This window comes from Dipodomys merriami, unplaced genomic scaffold (genome assembly GCF_024711535.1).
Source record: "Dipodomys merriami isolate MVZ:Mamm:240054 unplaced genomic scaffold, mDipMer1.0.p SCAF_4, whole genome shotgun sequence".
NCBI classification, from domain to species: Eukaryota; Metazoa; Chordata; class Mammalia; order Rodentia; family Heteromyidae; genus Dipodomys; species Dipodomys merriami.
The window spans coordinates 88,025,972-88,043,507 of NW_027205603.1; the positions used below are offsets into that span (position 1 = coordinate 88,025,972).

Below are 17,536 nucleotides of genomic sequence, written 5' to 3' on the forward strand. Positions count from 1 at the left end.
AGCTGGAAGAGTAATTAGTGTTGCCAGCAGACTCCCAGCTGGGGTTCCCTTCAGCTTTGTCAATTCTAGCTTCCACAATTGGGATGGAAGCTTTTCCTAGCTTTGTCTATGTGGGAATGTGGAATCTTGACAATAGTTTCTTGTTCAATACCAAATCCCATTAATCATAAATGCAGTGCCTTCTGGAGACCTGTAAGGGGTCTGCTGGTCAGGCTTCTGGAGGCCTAAGAGCTATGTACATTCAAGTTGAGATAGGAATCACGGAGCCTGGTGAGCACAGAGTCAGAAATGAAGGGTGCGAACCTCAGATGAAGCCAGAGCCAGGCTTCAAGGTTTGACGCAGAAGAATAAGTTCATGAAACAGAATGGCAGGGAGGATGCATGGACTCACAATCAGAAGGGGGAGGCAAGTCTTATCCTCCAAAAATAAAGAGAAATGTTTATTTTTGCTATACTTCTTTTGTGTCTCAAATATTTCATTAAAACCATAGTGTGCCGTGTAACCCCCGCTTTCACTATATTTGATGTTAGTATAACATGTGGAGGAGATGGGGACAAACAAGTCGTTTAAGGATTCAGGTGGACCTGTTGCAACAATGAGAAGTACAAAATGTCATGTCAAAACCAGCTTTACAATTTCGGTGTGGGGGGGGAGGGGGGTATAATTGGGTGGGGGGAGGGGGGTAAAATTGGGTGGGGGGAGGGGGGAGGCGGGGAAGGGAAGTGAAGGGTAAACAAAGGAGGAGGCTGCAATGCTTGGTAAGAAATGTATGCATTATCCTGCCCATGTAATTGTTGCCCCTCTGTACAGTATGTTCTCAAATAAAATAAAATACAATTAAAAAAAAAAAAAAAAACCATAGTGTGCCAACCACAGTGAATGAATGGTTCTTGAATTCTGTGGAAAGGAAAGAAATATCATTTTAGTTTCATACTGTTAAGGCTATAGGCAGTGGAAAGGCCTGAGATCCACAACCCCAGCCTGACTTGGCCAGTGTTTGAGAGAACCAAACTGCAACAGGAAATGTAGGACAGGGACCATCTCCTTCCTTCAGATTGCTGAGACAAGTGGAGGAACTGAGCATACAGTTCTAGTTCCTAAGAAATCCACAAAAAAAAAGATGCTGTAGCTCAGGGGTGCTAATAATGTTCAAGGTCTCTTAACTAGCAAAGGCCAAGGTGGAAGTCGGACCCAGATCAAAGCTCATGTTCTTCCCCGTGTCCTTCCCTGTACTGATCTTGAGGACCAGAGCGCAGGCTCCCTGGAGGAGACCCCTGCCTGACCTAAGAAGTACTATGTTTTTGGTTTGCTTTGCTTTTGTTCTTACTGGTTCCAGGAATTGGACTTGGTGTCTTGTGCTTTTCCAGAGCAGCTTATGTTTATGCCAGTCCTGAGGCTTGAACTCAGGGCCTGGATACTGTTCCTGAGCTTTGTTGCTCAAAGCTAGCACCCTAGCCCTTGAGCCATGGCTCCACTTTCAGCTCTTTTGGTGCTCAATTAGAGCCTCAAGTCTCATGGATTTTCTTGCCCAAGCTAGTTTCAAACCCCAATCCTCAGATCTCAGCCTCCTGACTATCTAGGATTACAAGCAGGAGCCACAGACCAGCTCAGCTTTTTGCTGGCTAATCAAAGACACAGACTTTCCTTCCTAGACCGGCTTCTAAAAGCAATCTTCCAGGTCTCTGCCTCCTGAAAAGCTAGGATTACAGCCCTGAGCCACTGATTCCGGGTGTGATTTTTAAATGAAAAGTTGTAAAATCACAAAAGACGAACAGCTTTCTTCCTTTCTGCAGGCTCCGGCGAGGCGACTGGCAACTGGGGGCTGTTGGATCAGGTGGCAGCCCTGACCTGGGTGCAGACTCACATTGGAGCATTTGGTGGGGACCCTCTGCGTGTGACCTTGGCGGCAGACCGGGGTGGAGCTGATGTAGCCAGCATCCACCTTCTTGTGACAAGGGCCACCAGCCCCAGGCTCTTCCGGAGGGCTCTTCTGATGGTGAGTGGTCTGCCCTACTTTTGGTCTGGCTTCCATGGTTGGGTCTTCTCTTATTTTTGTGCTGGGTGTGGATCCTGCTATCACTCTATTCCCACTCATGTTCAAAGTATCTGTATTTCCTCAGAGAGCCTCAGTAGAGTTTGGTGTACGTATCAACAAATGGAAGCCAAAAACAGGACTTGACTATTCAGGATTCTACTGAGCAGGCTGAAATGTCTGCTGGATGAGGATAAGGAGGAGGAGGAGGAGGAGGAGGAGGAGGAGGAGGAGGGTGAGGATGATAGTGCTGCTGATGGTGATGATGGTGGTGGTGGTAGTGACGATGTGGTGTGATGCTGACAATGGTGATGATGAAGATAGTGCTGTTTATGATGATAGTGATGGTAGTGATGAGGGTAGACATAGTGGTAGTGATAATAGCTCTACTGTTGATACAATGATGATGATGATGATTATAGCACATGATGATGAAGATTACAGAAGCTGCAATCAAAGAAAAAAGCTGGCTGGCCACAGTATGAGAGCTCTGGTGTTTATGCTTCTGACATTAACTTCTAATGAGCAAGCTCCAGCTTCCAGCTTGAGCAAGATGCTGTGCCAGCTTCTTGAAATACTCCAATAAATAAAACATGTCCCATCTCCTATGCGGTTTGCAGGAACTGGGCATGGGGACACTTAATATAAAGATTTGTACAAGGATTTTGGAGCAGGTCAAAGAGGAAGCCTTAAACAAAGGAGGAAGTAGAAGGAATATGTCTCTGGAGATCATTCTCTGGAATATCTGAGCTAAATGTTGAAGGCTGCAAGGCATTAACTTCATGCAGATCCTGGTGTGAGGAACAGATGGAGGATGGGCTCTGTGGGTGACATTGTGGGACAAAGGGGGGCCAGATTTCCCTGGGCAGCTCAGGCTTTGTGCTGAATGTATGCAGAGCTATTCAAGTGTCTTGTTTATTTGACAGTTTTTTGTTTTATGATTTTTATCCATTTGTATGTGTGTTCATGAAGCATATTTGCAATGCTGTGTAATCACTATCTACCATTATCCCAACTAGAGACTCTGCACCCACTAAAGGTTAGCTTCTCACTCTATCCACTGAGCCCCTTAGAAGCCCCTATTCTACTTTCTGTCTCCATGGATTTACCAACTCTAAGTACCTCATTTTAGCAGAATTGTGTGAGATTTGCCCTTGTGTGTCTGGCTTATTCCACTTAGCACTTTGTCTTCAATGTTTATCTATGGTAGAACACTGTCAGAAAAATCCATCCACTTTCAGGCTGAACAGAATTGCATTGCAGGGATGGACTGCATTTGGTCTGTCTGTCCATTCACCTGTTAATAGATGTCTGGTTGTTTGCTCTTTGGTTATAATAAATAGTGCTGCTGTGAGCATGGTGTGCCACTGAAGACTTTTTAAGCTTAGATATTCTCTGGAGGAAGATCTCCCTTGGAGCTGGGTGGAAAGTGGTTTGATGAGGTTGAGGCAGAGAAACATTCTGGAGACTATATAGTAGGGTAAGCTATAAAACAATGAAGAGTCATCACAACCACCCTAATGGACAGAGCTCCTCATTGGCAATTCTGATCCTGTAGCTACATACAAGTCTTCTAGGGACCCACACCCTTGATCAGGAGGAAAGGAGAAGGACATTGCTTACTCATGTCTGATGTTGCATCAGTGTTGTCACCATTTCTGAGTCATCAGTGCCTCTTGCCAATCTGCCTCCCTACCTTTGATGATCCTTTTGTCATCTTGTATTGGGCTGAAGTGTTAGCATCTCAAACAAGGAATTAAATGGAAATACACACAAAAGTAAAGAAGCAAAGCAATGACTTTAATAGAAAAAGCAGAAATTAATTAAGGGAATCTGTGTGTATAAGCATCAAGGATGCTATGGATTTGAGATTTTATAAGGCTTGTGGAAATGTGGGAGGAATCATAGGAATGGTAGTTATCTGGTCTTAGCGAAATGAAGATTATGATCAACAGATTTGTGTGTGTGTGTGTGTGTGTGTGTGTGTGTGTGTGTGTGTGTGTGTGTGTGTGTGTGTGTGTGTGGTATGGGTGTGGGTGTGAATCCTGGGGTTTGAATTTGGGGCCTGGGTGCTGTCCCTGAGCTCTTTGCTCAAGGCTAGCACTCTACCACTTGAACCACAGCTCTATTTCTGGATTTTTGTGGTTAATTAGAGATAAAAATCTCTCAGCCTTTTCCTGCCAGGGCTGGCTTTCAACCATGATCCTCAGATCTCCACCTCCTGAATAGTCAGGATTACCAGTGTGAGCCACTGGTGCTCAGCTTAGTATTTTTAGGATGTGCTTAGGATTTTAGCATGTGCAAGGTGGGCATTTCATAATTTTACATATCTGTATCAGATATAGTCCATATACATGAAGCCTTAAGTAGGGAGTTTTATTGTAAAAAAAAAAAAAAAAAAACAAGCTGGGGACATACTGGTTTCTACCATCATATGCCACTATCTGGTTAGAAACTTGATCTCTTCTTAACACCTAAGATCAAACCAACATCAAGGAGGCATTGTCATGGGCAGGATAGAGGGGAGGTGGAGCTCCTGGGGGTGTCTGAAAGAGGGCTCCATTAGAGGCAGAGAAGCAATAGGGAGACTGTACAGTAACCTAAGTGAAGGAAAGACAAAGCGGCATGGAGATCACCACCATGGACAGAATCCTTCTGTGGCTTGGCAACGGTGACGGCGTTCTAGGGGTGACCAGGAGAGGCATGGTTTGGGATTTCTTTCCCTGGAGCTAATTTGGCTGGCTTGGGTTCATTTTGCCCTTTGCCTGCCCATTTGTTTAGGAAAACCTTCCAACCTAGAACTTGACTTTTGCTCTAGCTATGGTATTGGGTCTTCTTTTGTACAGCATGTATCACAATTTTCATCAGTGACTAATTGTTCTTAGACCATCTGCTTGGTCACCAAAGAAGCTCCAGAGAGCAAGCAGCAGTGTACCTTGCTCTCCACAGAGCCCTGGACATCGCACTCAGCACAGCTTGCCATGAGCAGATGCTCATGGCAGCAAGTGTACAGGTGAATGGGCCAGTTTCCTGATGGTGCTGCCAAGGGCCTGGACCACAGGCTAGCCTCTGAGCCCCCATCCACACCCCTTTCTTGGGATTCTTGTCCACTGGCTCTGGTTTTCTGCACTTTTCCTCTTCAGGTTGGTCTGTCTTAGAGGAAGGGAATAACAGCTTTGGAATCCTGCTATAGAAACCAAACTTCTCTCTCTGAGTTGATCCTGGAGAGCCTTCTCCAGGGGCTTCTCAGCAACCAAACCAGCACTCACTAGGACCCAGGAGGCATCCAAGTGCCTCAAAGGGACCCAGAAGGCAGGCTTTTCTTTTAGGCTTAGGTTTAGGTGTTTGGGGAATTTCAGAAATGAATCTGTTTTAACAAGGTAGTGTGTCTAAAAATTAACTCAATCCGTTTAATAATTTGGAAGCGGCTTTCACAATGGCTCCCAGAAATCCTTGGATGCGTGCGAGATTATCTGAAATCGAGAGGACTAAAAGCCTTCAGTATAGTAGTATCTTGTAAGCATACTCTTAATCAACAGATGCTTGGGGAGCGGATGTGAGTTAGCAACTTATTCTTGGTAAAAATCTTAAGTCTGCAAATCTGGAGGCGAGAACCGTGGGAACCTCCATCAAAAGCAACTTCAGATGGTCACTCATGGCCTGCATTAGTTTAGCACAGTTTGGGCTACAAAATGTTATATCTTATCTCGGATTCCTCGCATTAGTTGGCACTAGGTCTTTATTTTGTTTCCTGTAAAAAAAAAAAAAAAACAATATAAAGTATAAAATAATACAAGAAATCTGAAAGTCAGGGAGGTTTAGGGACCTGCCAAAGGACACTCAGCAAAGAAGGGACTGCATTAGGGCCTGAATGCTAAAGTCAAATCCTATGTTTCCCTGAGGCTGATTTTGTAGGAATTCAATGTCTCAATAAGTAAGAGGTAAGGGAAAGGCCCAAACTGAGAGGGGCAGGGGGGGGGGGCAGCAGGCCTAGCTAAATATGGTGGCCTTGGTCAAAACCCTTCCACCCATGTAAAACCTATGATTACTTCTGTCTCCCGAGGCCTCGGGAAGGCAGCATGGTTAAGTTTGCAAGGTGCCCTGTTCACCATAGGAACCCAATACATTCATGTCTCCCTTCCTCTGCCTCAGCACATCACCTCCAAACAGAAGCAAGCCCCACACTTTACCTGTCCTGGGGCCAGGTTAGAGGAAAGGATCTTGTTACAAACATGGGTTCTGCAATGTTGAGCCCCTGGCTGGTTTAAGGAAGGGAAGAGTAGAGTTTGCCCCAGGAGAGACTGCCCACTCTACCTACTGCATTGCCCCAATTCTGTATCCCTCCAGACAGCCCCTGGCCTCCTGAATTGCCTGGAATGAGATTCTCTGCTCCCTTTCCTGTTTCATTTATGGCGGTACTTGCAGGACCTGCCCACTGCAGGTGCATTGGCTATATCACACCTACAGAAAGCCACAGCTGCTTGAAGGCCTTTCTGTCTTTGTTCTGTGCTCAGCATATCCAGTGTGCCCTGAACATTCAATACTTCTCATTCCTCAGGGCACAGCAGAGCTGTGACTTAACAAGACTTTCCAAGTCTCTCAACACAAAGGAAATCTCATCTTAGCAGAGAGACTTTTATTTACCAGTTCTTTGTTTTCTGTTTTGTTTTTAGAAATTCTGTCCAGTGCTTCTTGCCTTTTGGCTAAGAGAAGAATAGAAATTCTGCCATACATTTATTTTCTTTTTTCCTTCCTTTCATCCTTCCCTTCCTCCCTCCCTCCCCCTCTCTCTTTTTGGTGCTGGTCCTAGGGCTTGAACTCAGGTCCTGAGCACTAAGCTTTTGTGTTCAAGGCTAGCATGCTACCACTTGAGCCACAGTTCCATTTCTAGTTTTTTTGGTAGTTAATTGAAGATAAGAGTCTCACACACTCCTTGCCCAGGCTGGCTTCAAACTGTGATTGGAGAATTCCTTACAAGCCGACTGGCCTCGCCTAGGCTTGGCTTGCCTCTCTTCTGCTTGTTCTGCTTCCTGGTTGTAGGGGTTCAGGTTGACACCTACCATGTTTATCTTACTGTGAAGATTGTCAATCCTGGATATCATCACTCAGAGCTCTTGAGTTAGAAGACAGCCTTGTTCCTTCTTAATCTTTGCTTTTTGGTCAATGTACTATATTTCTGCTAATAAAATTCACCCATACTACTTTAAAAGCTATGAATCAGCTATTTTGAAAAAATAGCAAATGTCCCTTGAATATTTTTTTATTTCTTCATTATTTTTGTTCTTTTTTATTAACATATAGTAATTGTATAAAGGTTTCACTGTGGGTTGTAGGGAGCCGAGGCGAGACTCCGCCCACTCCCTTGCAGTTTTGAGGATTACCACTCCAGACGGTGCTTGGCGGGACGCCTGGGCTGTGCGCGTGCACGAGCCAGGTAGAGTTCCCAGCCAATCCCATGACACCTGGTGACGGTGAAAGGCAGGCGACCAACAATAGAAAGACCCATGTTCCAATTCCCTATATAAGCGGCTGTATTTCGGGTGCACGCTCTCTCGCGCCCAAGCTCTCCTACAACTAAAAGGCTCTCCAATAAAGCGTGATCTGAGAAGACTCCTGGAGTGGTGGTCGTTTTTCCTCGCTGGTCGAGTAGACGGTCACTACAGTGGGTTTTTGTACAGTTGATATTAGGTTTGATCCTCTATTCGTCTTTATTAGCCCCTTCCACTTATTATTGCTTTTAATGCTTTTAGTGGGTCTCATGATGCTGTTTCAAACCATATTGTCTCCTTTTCCTACCCCCAACAGTCTCCCTTTTACTACTCATGCCATCTGTAATGTTTTGGGTCTAGATTCCAAATATGAGAGAGAACCTGAGCTATTTGTCTTTCTGAACCTGCCTTATGTGACTTAACACTATAATATCTGGTTCTATCTACTGTCTTGCCAACAACATAATTAAATTCCTTTTTTTGGGGGGGGGTCCGGTGGTGGGGCCTGAACTCTGGGCCTGGGTGCTGTCCCTCAGCTCTTCAGCTCAAGGCTAGCACTCTACCACTTGAGCCACAGCGCCACTTCCGGCTTTTTTTCTTTTTGCTTATGTGGTGCTGAGGAATCGAACCCAGGGCCTCAGGCATGCAAGGCAAGCGCTCTACCACTGAGCCACCTTCCCTGACCCTTTTTTTTTTAGTTTTTTGTTTTTTGGCCAGTCGTGGGGCTTGAACTCTGGGCTTGGGTACAAAAGCTTTTCGTGATGGGTTGTGAAGCAGGCTCCTTCATATAGCACAGCCCTCCTGGCATTGTGAAGGGAATCACATTCTTCCTTGGAATCTCCAGTTGGAAATGCTGGTGCTGGGAAATACATTGATCTGGAACTTTCCTGAGTGTTCTTCTGCACTGTCCCTGCGTTCTTCAGCTCAAGGCAAGCGCTCTACCACTTGAGCCACAGTGCCACTTCCAGTTTTCTAGTGGTTTATTGGAGATCAGAGTCTCATGGACTTTCCTGTCTGGGCTGGCTTTGAACCACGATTCTTAGATCTCAGCCTCCTGAGTAGCTAGGATTATAGGCATAAACCATCGGCACCTGGCTTTAAATTCCTTTTTATGGACTAACAATATTCATATATATATATATGAATATATATAATCCAGTAGAAAGTACATATATGTGTGTATGTATGTCTACATACATAGTAGAAAGTACACAATAACCAGGAGACCTTTCAAACACCTGAATGAGATGTCACCACTTCCCTTTCTTAGACCCTTACCATTGCTTCTTATTTCCCTCAGAGAATGCTAAGCCCTTCCCCTTCCCTCCTGGGACCCTGCAGGCCTCCTCACCTGAGGGCAGACCTCTGTCCTAGCACCTCCGGCGCTGGCCACCCTCTCCTCTTAGTGTCCTTGCAGACGCTCTCCTGCCTGCAGGAGTGGCCCTGATGCCCTGTCATCTTCATAGTACCTCTTTACATAGTTATGTGCTGCTCTGTTTCAGGACACAGCTCAAATGCTGCCTCTTCTTGCAGGAGTTTCAGTATCTGCATGTCACTCCAATTCCTCAGAAAGCATCCTGCTTATCTATGACACCAGCATTTGTGACATCAGTGGCTGTGGCCACCAGCACCTAGAGAAGTCTATTGAATAGGTGTCCTGAAAATATTTGTGGAAAGGTATTCTAAGAAGAATGGTAGCTTGGGTACCAAATGAGTTTTTCTCTTTTTTTGGCAGTACTAGGGTTTGAACACAGAACACTGTGCTGGCTAGGCAGGTGCTCTACTACTTGGATGAGAGTTCCAGCACATTTTGCTTTTTATGTATTTTTCGGGTAGGGTCTTCTGTTTTTTCCAGGGTGAGCCTCAGGTCTCTATTCTCCTATCCAGAGCCTCTGCCATTACTAGAACCACTGGTGTACACCAACACATCTGGATTGTTTGTCTGTTGATTGAGATAGAATCTTGTTAAGATTTTGCCCAGGCTGACTTTGAACTATGGTCTTTCCCATCTCACCCCGCCCCCTGCCCCGTGTGAGCCTCTGTACCCATATCAGACATAGAATTTTCATAGTGATCAACGAAGAGTTGTTCTCATTCAACCCATATCCCTGCCTTCAAGAATGATAAGCAATCCCAAACAAGAAATACCTTTGGCCAGGATAGTTTTGCTTTCAACCCTTGCCCCTGCCTTCCAGTTACAAGCTTCCTTAAGAATTCAAAACCCACTGAGTGTCTGCAAGAAACCTCTACCCATCTCATCCTGAAGCCATCTTATCCCAAGGTTAAATATTTATTAGGTTTACATTAGGAATAAATACACACTTCCACAAAATGTAATGCTTCCCACTTACATGTCTCCCCACAGCCTCCCTCCAAAGTTCTCATGACATTGACCACGGGGAATAGGATACTAACGATGCTGAGCTGGCATCTGGAGTCTGGAGGTCACCTGTCCTGCAAGGAGGGGGGGTCCCGCTCTCACTATGACATACCTCCCTCACTGCTGGCCGGTCACTGAACCCACCCCATGGGAGGGGTTGGAACTGCAAAGGTGCTTGGAGTCAGAGGCTTGCAGGCTGAGCGCAGGACTGGGGAATGAATGTACCAGTAACAGGCACACCATACCACACACACGCACCCCTCCGTCCCAGAATTCTTCAAGCCCAGATGGGGTGGGGATGCTGACATACGCATGCATCTTCCTTGTCTTGCTTCCAGCAGGATCCGTCTGGCAGCCTCCTGGACCAAGGCTCGCCCGTCTCAGGATGCTTTGCACGTTCTCCGTTACCTCTTGTAATTGGATTTGGCAGAACTCAGCCACGTTGGCTCCCCCTTTTCCTGGGGTGCAGCATTTTTATTCACATGAATGCCAGACTGACCCTCTTGAGAATCAAATGCAAGGGGCATTAATCCTTTAGAATGGCTCCATTGCTTTTTGAGAAGAAAATCCAACCAGTCTCCTCAGTCCAGCAACCCCTCCATGCTTCCTGGTTGCCCTCACCTGAACCTGCCCTTTGCTCCCTGTGGGTGGGTCATGTCCAATGTCCGCTTAGCTGCTGATCTGCTTTTCCTGTTTCCGCCATGACATGTTGTTGAGGGCTGGAGATTCTTCATGCTGCTCTAGGCTCACACCATGCAGCACATTTCAGGCTCACAGCACCTTGCCAGACCACACTGAAAGACCAAAGGTGCTTTCCAGACAAGCCCTAGAGCCCCAGAAGTTCCATTCTGGCCACGGAGGGCTATGTGTTCCCAAAGCCTGTGCTATGGCAGCAATTTCTGCCTGTCCCCCAGCAGCCTCCTTTTCTCCCATGTTCCCTCCTGGGAGAAAGACAATCAACTGCCCACTTCCCACAGTGGCTTTGACAGCAGAGAGCCCGAGGAGCCTCAAGGCTCAGCACTGCAAAGTCTCTCAGGCTAGTGCCTAGTGTCACAAGACCCCTAGAAAGAGATGGGGTGCACGCTCAGGTGTCCCTGGGCTGGCGACAGTGGCTTCATCAAGGGCCACTCTGCAGACCCAGCTACTTGTCTGTTGCTGCAGCCTGTGGCTCATCTTCCTCCCAGGCTTTATCATTAAAAGCGTTCTCCTGGGACAGTGGAGTGGGACCCTCTGCACTATACGCTGGAGCCCGGTCCCTTTGCACATTCCTGTGAATGTCTTGCTCTTCGCTGCACACCAAGTACACACACGCACACACACACACACACACACACACACACACACACACACACACACACACGACTCTCAGGAGTGTGTCTCCTCATCATGAGTCAGCCGTGTGGTATCACAGCACTGGTCAGACACCAAGGAGGAGAAGCTCCTTTGGTCACAATGCAGCCCCTATGTGGCTTCGCTTGGCCTCTGGAGGACCCGCGGTGTCCAGGGAGCAGAGGCCCCTGCCTTTTGGGGACCCTGGGTGTGAGCCAGGCCGTGGGTCCTCTGGCTAGTCTTCAAAGTAGGGGGGGACTGAGAAGAAGGAGCTCTTGCGCTTGCTCCCGCTGTACATGAGCGAGAGGCTCTTCTTCTTCCGGTCGAAGGGGCTGGTTTCGTCCGTGGTCAGGGACAGATAGGAGGTGATGCTCTCCCGAAGGCCATAGCTGAAGAGAGACTCGTCCACCCCCAGAGGGTTCTCTGCAACTTCGGGGTCCTCCTGCAGTCTGTGAGTTAGAAAGCAGATGCCAAAGGCAGGGAAAAGAAGAGAGTGAACAGAAGGAGAGGCCGAGCAACAAAAATAAATGAGCAGAAGAGGAAAGAAAACGAAAAAGCATGGTTAATCTTTGAGCTTATCGTTTCAATTCTGGTGCTTACATCTGTGGACTGGCTGTGTGGTTTTGGACAAGCCCCTTAACCTCTCTGAACCTCTATTTTCAGACAAACCTTTCAATTAGAAATAGTAGCAAATATTTACAAGAAAAAGTGTTCTATCTATATAATTCTGATCTCTGATTTTCTTTGAACTTACCAATAGATACGCTAATCTATGTTCAATTAATATATGTCCACTGATCAAACTCACAAATAGACACACAGCTGAAAATTCAGTTTTAATAGTGGAATGGATACAACAAACTGATAAAATATTGTATTCTTTGAATTCAGTGCCTTGAATTCTCAAGTATTTTACACCTGAGCTGTGACCCTAGTCCTTTTGCTTAAAGTTTATTTTGGAGATAGAGTCTTGTACTTTTGCCAGTCTGGTCTCAAACCATGATCCTCTTACCACTGTCTCCCAAGTATCTGGGATTATAGGCATGACTACCATATTTTCCTCTTAGGAAAAAAAATGAGTCACCTTAGGACTTTGGTGGTGGTATCTAACTCTTGAGTGAATTTTAAATGATGTTAAACTTATATAAGATCCGTGTGTATGTCACTCCCTAAAATCCTAATAAATAAGAGCAAGGTGGTATACTGCTGCTAGAAAATGTACTATTCACACTGACTAGGGACTCGGTACATGTTTGCAGAGCAAGGGACTATAAGCCTTGATGAAAAGTTGCTATAGACTGTGTGATATCCCAGTCTGGGTCTGTGGGATTGAGAATCTGGGCCCACTCTCGGGATCCCTGGCTGTGGTTTTCGTGTGCCTGGCTCACAGACGTTGAGGGACACACACACACACACACACACACACACACACACACACACACACACACACACACACACGTGCATGCACGCACCTGGGTGTCCTCTTCCAGTTGAAGGTCTTCTGGCGCAAGGTGACCGGTGAGCCGGGGGCACTGGCTGCTGGAGTGGGCGTGTTCTGCATCAGACAGGGTGTGGTGAGCACGCAGCACAGGCCGTCCGCCACCTCTGTGGAGGGAAGCAAATGATGCTCAGGGTCCCACATCTCACAGCCAGTCAGAAATAAGACTTCCTGGGTTGTTGGCATGAAAATTGAGGCCAGGATGGGGAAGGGGCTTGGTGGGGAATGGCAGTGGTTTGGGAAATGTCACCACCCTGAGTGAACTGTGCTCTGCCCTTCGCTAGGGAAGGCAGAGAGAGGGATTTGGCTGTGCCCCAGGTGGAGTGATCTGGAACCTCTCTGAGTTTCATTTGTCTCAGGTGCAGAATGAGGGAAGCAGGGAACACACAGAGAACATCAGGCAGAGGCCCACATGAAGCAGCCGTTTCAGATCTCTAACTGCAAGCTGAGCCTGTGTTCAAGAATGGGGCCCAGTGCAAAGCTCCTAGTGCATTCAGGATAACATGTAGAAGAGCAAAGAGCTCGTGGGCCATGTGCACTAAAAAGAAGAAAACAAGATAGGGAGAAGGAGAGAGAGGGAGGTGGGAAAAAAGAGAAATGACACAGGTATCCTGTAGAGAGAGCATGCAAATTAAATCCACCCACTTTGTTTTTGGCTCAGGAACACCTCAGCCTGCATGGCCTTGGGTCTTCCAGAGCACTGAACACAGGATTCTGAATGGCCTCCATGTATCAGATCCCCACCCCATGTCCGTGCCCTTAGAAACAACACTGACCTCTGCTGTCCTGGGCCCCCAATAAGGCCAGACCCAGACCAAAAGTCCCAGCAGCTCCTTCATTCCTGGAAAGACACAGTGACTCAGGATGTGACACCCTGGTCTCAGGTCACCTGCTGTCATGCTTTAGGGAGTGCACCACACTGCTGGTGCCACCCTGCCCCCTTGAGATTTGTGGAGCTGCCCCTATGTCCTTGTGCAAGAACAGAAGCCCAGCAAGCCCAGCTAAAAGGAACAGCCCGCGTCTGCTTTGGGTTCTAGTCTGCTTTCACTCGAAGCCCAACGTGTACGTGGAGGAATGGCATGGGGTCCTGGAGTCATGTGCTCCTTGTGTGATTGCCACTCTTGGTTGAAGAAAAAAGGACTTTGAGCCTAGGAGAGGAGGAGAGGAAGCCAAACACAATACTCAGAGACTTCCGGGTGTTCCAGAGCATAGCAGGCCAGGCTCAGAGAGGGTCTGCCTTAGACTGGCTTATGTGGGGAACAAAAAAAGAAGTAGTAGAAAAGAAAAAGAAAAAAAGAATGTTGAACAGATTCACACTCACAACATGTGATACCCAAGTGCTGAGCTATCCTCACCCATTTTATCTTTCAACCCTGTGTCGTCATTTTTATGACCGTTTTGGAATAAGGATCCTGGGGGGAAGCCACTTTCTAAGGGGCACAGAAATGTGACCCAACAGCCCCATCTCCTTGGCTGTGAACCAGTGAGCCAGTTCCATATTCCCAAAGCAGCCCATTGCCTGTTGAATGGAGGACAGAGGAACTCTGCATTACTCTCAGGTGAATCACAGAGTCTCATTCACTGTCTACACAACTGTCCCAACATCCTCTTGGACTCCAGCAACTTGCAGTCAAACATCTCATTTCCCCTTCATTTTCCTTTGCCTTGCGGGAACAGTTCATAGAAGGATCATGGGAAACATCCTGGGCTTTCAGCTCCTCTGCAGTCAATCAGAGGAAGGCAATGGTGATCTTGGATGCCAGGAGGGTCGGCGCCAGTGTGAGGTCTCCCCAGGGCCCCACAGCCCAGGCAGACTTGGCCTCCTGGTCCCTCGGAGCCCTGCTGGGAGCATCTGTTTCATGTTTACTGTTGTCTATGCAAACTTGTGGTCTGTACACCCTCAGATGATTGTCATTAAGAGCCAAATACCACAGCCAAGCTGGGTGTGTACCCAGCAAGTGGCTGTCTCCAGGACTCCCTTCCTCTTTCAGTTTTAGCTAGCTTCTAGTCTTTTATCCAGCACAGAGGAGAATGTCTTAGCAATTAGTTTGCATCTGATGCATGACAGACTATGCTGGATTCGGCACATAAAGGTTGATGTTAAGTGATCATCTAACCCTTTGTGAGCGGCCTATTCCTGACCACTTTGCATGAATGAGAACAGAGGCTTTGAGAGGTGGAGGGCCTGCACAAGAGCTTCCATAGCCTAGGTCCTACTGAGGACCGGCCTCTCCCAGAAGCCCTTGCTCCTTCACATCTGCTGTTTCTTATTGCTCAGAGGTGTTACGCCAAAGGCTGTGGGCGCCTTTGCTTCTTCATTACAAGATTCCAAATCCTAGAGAATACTAGCAAGGTTTCCCATAGGTGCAACGTTCAGCACCTGAAATCCTGAACCCATAAAGGGGAAAGATACTAACACAGTGTGAGGTACTGACCCATCCTCCCTCTAGTAAGGCATAGGAAGAGAAGAGGAAGGACAGCTGCTCTACGTCAGATGCCAGCCCATTCCTCAGCACCTTCTACCATCTAGCCCCACGCCCCAGCAAGTAGCTGCAGCTGGTATCTGCACTGGTTGGTTAAGGAGACACAAAGAGCTGAATGGTCCAGCAAGGCCAGCCACCATGAGCAGACAGAATATAATCATGGTAGGTAGGAGGGTGGAGCTGGTGTTTTCAATCTCTCCCCTGAGCAAATCCACCTCCTGAGCAAGTTCAGGGCTTTCATGGCCTATCTAAATACTCTCCCTCTGACTCCCCATGTGTCATACCCCACCAAAATCTTGTTGGAGGCTCCTCTCCATTCCAGATCAGCCTGAGAAAATTGGGACCCTCTCCTGGGCCCAGAAAATGTGTGCAAATGAAGGTACGGTAAGGGCGCACAAGTGGATATAACACAATCCCTAGTCTTCAGGAGCTCCTTGGTAAACACAGTCTTGCTCATAGTTAACCAGGCCACATGGCACTACAACCAAGGCACGGGGGAGAGGCGCACCTAGACAGGGGATGGAGAGGGTAGAGTCCAATACTAACTCCTAGGGCTGTATCTCACAGGCAGGGTGCTGTTGGCCCTCAAAGCTGAAGAGAACGTTGACAAGCAGAAAAAGGGAAATTAGTCAACATTCAGGACAAAGCCCTGGAAGTGTGACTCTGCCTTGCTGAGGGGTACCTTACCTGTGTTTATGCCTTTGGGCATGCCTTTATTTACAGAGAGGGTGAGCCTGAGGTTCTGTGCCTTGTGATTTGTACGCTGTACTCACAGCTACTCTTGGCCTGAAATTCACTCTCAACAGACACGTGGACAAGTCTGTGAGACCCACACCCTGGCCTAGACCCTTTGTGAGCATGCAGAGGACAGAGACCCCTGTGCCTTACCAGAATAGTGGCTCACCAGGTCCTCCAGGCACTGGAAGGTGAGCCGCGGGGAGATGTAGTACCAGTTGTTGGGCAGACGGAAGATACGGTAGTGTCTCACCTGCCTGTGCTTCACCGACAGCGAATAGAAACCTATGGGAGGCAAGGGCCCATTAGTGGCATCCACGTGTCCCCACCCAAGGGTGACCAACAGAGCAGCTCCCGTCCACCTGGCAGAGAGCTGCTCACCTAGGGACACTGCCAGTATACCAACACTCATCACCTCCAGCACTGACTATTCCCTTAGCTGCTGCTTCTGTGTAGAGCCCTCGGGGTGCTCCCATACCAACCCCCTCAATCTGCAGTACAGACATTCCTGGCACCCAGGCCTGGTCCTCTTGCTGTGGAGGTGAACATTTGGACTGCTCCCACATCTCCCTGGCTCCAGATGTTGCTTAGTGGCTTGTAGCCTGGCGGTCATCTGCTGATCCAGGCTCCGCAGCCTGTGAATCTTTCCTGGGAGTTTGCTGAGATGTGGGAATTGCAGCTCTCCCCCCTGGTTCTCCGCCCTCCAGTGCTACCACAAGACACACTGGGGGAGCTCGGGTTGTTCCTTCTCTCCTGGTCCCTGCTCGCTGTGGCCTTAAGCTTGGTTTTCTCAGAAATGTGGTGCGAGTGGCAGTTAGGACCTTGTACTGCGTGTCCCCAAGGTGCTGCGAGGTGGCGGCACCTCCTCAGCTCTGTGCTGTCCATCTGTATCTAGCAGAGATGGAGGCATGTCAGGAACACCCCCACTCATTCTCAGAGAGCTGGGGACCGACGGTCCCAGGTGTTGTACGGGTGGAGACACGGAGCCGCAGAGCCTGTGATGTGCTCTCACTTCTGGGACGCATCACTTGGGGACAGCAGCCCTGGGTGTGGCCTCCGGCCCATCCCAAGCAGCCTGTGGACCCAGCTGTGCGGAACTACCCACTGTGTGACTTCTCCTCCTGTCTAGGTGCAAGTGGAAACTCATCAGGACTTTGCATATCCAGGGGCCAAGACAGAGCCTACACACAAATCAGACCTGGGACATGGGCATTTTTCGATGAGTTGTACCTCTGTGTAGGCCTCCCCTTCTTGGCCAGGCCAGCCTAGGAGGCTGGGGGCCTGGGTGGCCCCCATCAGGAGATCCTTAAGACATGTAGAAGGCATTGTGATTCTGCTTTTATCTTGCTTTCCTCCAGCACATTCAAGATTTGGGGCAAACATTTGTTCTAGCATTCTGAATCAGGCCCCACAGGCTTGCTTCTCCACCACCCAGGCTAGTGATGGTTCCAGTTCTTGTTGAGGTACCTGTGAAATCCTAGATGCTGTTTTCCATTCTCTGACAGCGAGTGGGCAAAAAGCAGGCTGACAACCTGAATGCTTTCCTGCATTAAAAGTTATTAGGATGACTCTTTGGTGTGGAGAGCTGG

The 17,536-nt window shown here is 48.0% G+C and overlaps 2 protein-coding genes across 4 annotated transcripts in view; one reads left to right on the forward strand and one right to left on the reverse strand.

Annotated features, from left to right (window-relative positions):
- The window catches only part of Tg (thyroglobulin), a 188,328-nt gene that overhangs the window by 106,377 nt on the left and 64,415 nt on the right, over positions 1–17,536 (forward strand). Inside the window, exon 41 of the mRNA XM_069991843.1 lies at positions 1,795–1,997. Coding sequence (XP_069847944.1) covers positions 1,795–1,997 — 203 coding nt within the window. The remainder of the gene's footprint in view (positions 1–1,794; positions 1,998–17,536) is intronic.
- Positions 9,794–17,536, reverse strand: part of Sla (Src like adaptor) — a 28,412-nt gene continuing 20,669 nt past the window's right edge. For 2 of the 3 annotated variants that reach the window (XM_069991442.1, XM_069991441.1), the window contains 3 exons: positions 16,101–16,232; positions 12,704–12,836; positions 9,794–11,680 (listed from right to left, as the gene is read on the reverse strand). In XM_069991442.1, coding sequence (XP_069847543.1) covers positions 11,467–11,680; positions 12,704–12,836; positions 16,101–16,232 — 479 coding nt within the window. In that variant the 3' untranslated portion in view covers positions 9,794–11,466. The remainder of the gene's footprint in view (positions 11,681–12,703; positions 12,837–16,100; positions 16,233–17,536) is intronic. The other variant, XM_069991443.1, reaches the window with a different exon arrangement.